General features: G+C 54.1%; 1 protein-coding gene across 1 annotated transcript in view; it reads left to right on the top strand.

Annotated features, from left to right (window-relative positions):
- The window catches only part of DBX1 (developing brain homeobox 1), a 5,286-nt gene that overhangs the window by 1,259 nt on the left and 279 nt on the right, over positions 1–3,748 (top strand). The window contains exons 3-6 of the mRNA XM_010858473.1: positions 5–293; positions 919–1,020; positions 2,964–3,166; positions 3,565–3,748. Coding sequence (XP_010856775.1) covers positions 5–293; positions 919–1,020; positions 2,964–3,166; positions 3,565–3,748 — 778 coding nt within the window. The remainder of the gene's footprint in view (positions 1–4; positions 294–918; positions 1,021–2,963; positions 3,167–3,564) is intronic.

A 3,748-nucleotide genomic window follows, 5' to 3' on the forward strand; every position in this document is an offset into this window, starting at 1 on the left:
CCAGTCCCTGCAGTCGGCATTTTCCGGTCACTCGAGCTTCCTGGTGGAGGATCTGATCCGCATCAGCCGACCCCCCGCCTACCTGCCCCGAGGCAGCGTGCCCACCCCCAGTATGTCGCCCCCTAGGCCGGGGGCCCCTGCGGCTCTCACAGACACCGGAGCCTCGGACCTGGGCTCCCCGCGCCCGGGCAGCCGGCGGGGCGGCTCACCGCAGACCGCCGTCTCCCCTGCCAGCGAGCCCACGTTTCTGAAGTTTGGAGTGAACGCCATCCTTTCCTCGGCGCCCAGAACCGGTAAGTGAAAGCAAAACGCTGAGGGCTGTTCTGTTCTGGCCTCAGTTTCCCTTATGCAGCGGGTACCCACGCACACAGCAGCGCACACACTTAACACAAGATCCCCGAGGACCCAGGTCAAGCAATGTGACACGTAGGTCCAGACGATTTCCAGAAAGGAAAGCCGCCAGGTTCGCCCCACCCTCAGAATGAATGTGAACACCTGCAGTTTGAGCGCGCACAGTACCTGGTGCAGGGAAATCGAGCGCACGCCCCTCGGCCTCTGCGTTTCTGCCCTCCAGCTTCTGGAAGCCCGTTTCTTAAACCCAAGACAACATATTTACTAGCTTAACAAGTATTGTGGGTCTGCAAGTCTTTTCTCCCCCGCTCCAATTCTACCCATCTTGTTTGTGCCTAGGATGATATTGGGGGGGAGGTGGGTAAGCGACTGTGAGGACTATGGGGAGAGTTCCACAGATGAGACAGTGTTAGGGAAACATTTATTTTACTCTTTCATTGAGGAAGAAGCCTTTGAAACCAGCCTAAGATGTAATCATGTCATGTGTTCACTGTCCTGTACAATAATCAGGTGACCTAATCAAATTCCCTGTCTTCCTCCTTCTGTTCCTCCTTCCCTCACTCCCAGAAACGTCTCCCACCTTGCTCCAGAGTGTCCCTCCCAAGACCTTTGCCTTTCCCTACTTTGAAGGCTCTTTCCAGCCTTTCATCAGATCTTCTTATTTCCCAGGTAAGTCTTGTCCCCCTTCCTTTCAGGAGGCTGGAGTCACCCCAGCCCCACCCCATCGCTCCCTGCCCCGAAGCCATATTTCTCCGTCCACCCCACGGGGTTACGCTCTGGTTCAGAGGTTGCGAGACGTACAACATTCACGAATCCGTCGCGCCAATTTGATGCCCTATTTAGCACAAGCAGTGACTGCTTGACACTTTGCACCAATTCCCTGCTCTACAAATTAGCAGGAATTGTCATGGTCCCAATTTGAGGCGGTTCCCTTCCCGGCGCGGAACTGTTGGCATCCCTTCACGCCGCCGTTTTCCCACAGAGTCAGTGCACTTGGCCACGATTCCCCACAAAGGTTTCAGCACCATGACCAATTGGTCAGCTCCTCCGGGCAGCCACACACAGACCAGCCCTCGCCCCTCCGAGCCGAGGAGAGACACCTACCAGCCGGGGCTAATTTCTCTTTAAAACTCATTCAGGGCTTCGGGCTTTTCACAAGACCACATGGGGTGCCCTCTTGTGTGGGATGCCTGGGGTCGCCCGGGGGAGGGGGACTAGATCCTCCCACACCCCCAACCCTCTATTTCCAGCCCGACTTCCCAAATCATACCCTCCCCCCACCGCCAAACCGTTTTAAAGACCGTAGAACTCGTAAAATTGGAAGTCGGAGGGAGGTCCATAATTGGGTCCCAGTTTAAAGGAGAAACACCTTAAGCAGGTTCCACGAAGTTTTCATCCTGCAATCCCAGTGATGACTCAAAACTCTACAGCTGGTCAAGACTGAGGAGACGGGAACTCTTATAAAGGGAAGGGAGACTGGGTATGGTCGGGGGTGGGGGGCGGTGAGTAAAACCTCGACAGCACTTCCCAATATCAGCGAAAGAAACACGCAATTGATTTTTGAAAGGGGGAGAGAGAATTCACCAACCGTCCCCCCTCCCACCATTCATGCTGTTGCTGCTAATGGAATTTGCTCCCTTTCTCCCCCAGCTCAATGCTCTAACAAAAACAACCCGAGCTTTATAAATAGCTTTTCATGTCCATTTAATGAAAATGATTCGGGGAAGAGAAGCCTCTGCCATCAGTATTCTCCCAATGGTCTTGGCCTGCAGTTGTGTTTAGTTTGAAAGTGTAAATCTCTTTTGTCCCAGTAATATATGGCTTTCGCTGCTTGTCCTCAGTCTTTTTCTGTTAGTTCATTACTACACAATTACCATTCACGCTTCATTAGAGTCTCTGTTTCTTTGGGGGTTTTTTTTTTTTTTTTCCTCCCTTAAAGCGAAACTCTCCCCCACCCCCCTACCCCCTCCTTTTATCATGCCAATACCCATTGGGAAGCGGTCAATGTGCTAATTAGCTGCCACTTTTCATGTATTCGGGCCGAATTCTTTACGTTTTGCGGATGAGGGGAGGAAAGATTAATATAAAAAAGATGAATACTGATTGGATTTTTCCAAAAATAAAAAAATCCAAAGCGGATTTTCTCCTAACAAATCAGTAAAGCACCTCATTTTCATCCAAAGAATGCAAAAGCCACCAATGTGCTAAAAGCTTAGGGGGGAAACCCAAGGGGCCTCGGCTGGCTATTTTATTTTTACTTTTGTAACTTATTTTTTTTTTTTCCTCCTGCTATATTAGCTGATGCACGCAGGTTTGGTTTCCCTGAGACCGTTGAATGGAAAAACGAAACAGGCTATTGTGGGGGTTGTTTTCTGTGTTTCCGTGGTTTTACCTAATCCGGGTTTGCACGGTTGAAAGGGAAAGTTATTTGGGCGGAAAGCGCCTTTCACTCTCGCAGGTTTGTAGGTTCGTAGCCTATTCTCCAGGGGGAGAAAAAGGAGAGCTTTAAAGAGACGAAGGATCAGAAAGGAAAACCAAAGGAAGCCGCAAAGGAGGGGCGGACGGGGCAGGACACCGCCCACTCACTCACCTAGCACTCCTGGCCTCCGCAGCGTCCTCCAGCGTCGTGCCCATCCCGGGGACCTTCTCCTGGCCACTGGCCGCCCGCGGCAAGCCTCGCAGGGGCATGCTGCGTCGAGCCGTGTTCTCCGACGTGCAGCGCAAGGCGCTGGAGAAGATGTTCCAGAAGCAGAAGTACATCAGCAAGCCGGACCGCAAGAAGCTGGCGGCCAAGTTGGGCTTGAAAGACTCACAGGTGAGGGCGGTCTCCCCGTAGCCCCCCCCCGCCAGGCATGGTCTAAATGGGAGGGTTCTAGGAAACCGTTTAGGTCCCAGTGTACAGATGCGGTCAGGACTAGAGAGGATGAAAGGGGCGAGAGCCGGCTTCGCGGAGGCTCCTCGCGATAGATAGCCACTCTCCCTGCCCCGTCTCTCCCAGGCTCAGCAGCGACCCCACCCCCGCCCACCTCGGCCAGGTACCCTAAGACCCGGCGAGAGATGCGTGAAGTGGGTGGCGGGGATGAGATTGGGGGCTGAATGGAAAGTGCCACGTGGCGTCCCAACTCACTTTAAGGGGTGGGGAGCTGGCAAAGACGGTGGCGGGGGCTCCGCGCTAACCTCCCCTCTCCCCTGCTCTCACCCCTTTGGCCCCAGGTGAAAATCTGGTTTCAGAACCGACGCATGAAGTGGCGGAACTCCAAGGAACGCGAGCTCCTGTCTAGCGGGGGCTGCCGCGAGCAGACCCTTCCCACCAAACTCAACCCGCACCCGGACCTCAGCGACGTGGGCCAGAAGGGTCCCGGGGACGATGACGACGAGGAGGACGAGGGCCCGGGCA

The sequence above is a fragment of the Bison bison genome, unplaced genomic scaffold, assembly GCF_000754665.1.
Source record: "Bison bison bison isolate TAMUID 2011002044 unplaced genomic scaffold, Bison_UMD1.0 scf7180017864388, whole genome shotgun sequence".
Taxonomy (NCBI): domain Eukaryota; kingdom Metazoa; phylum Chordata; class Mammalia; order Artiodactyla; family Bovidae; genus Bison; species Bison bison.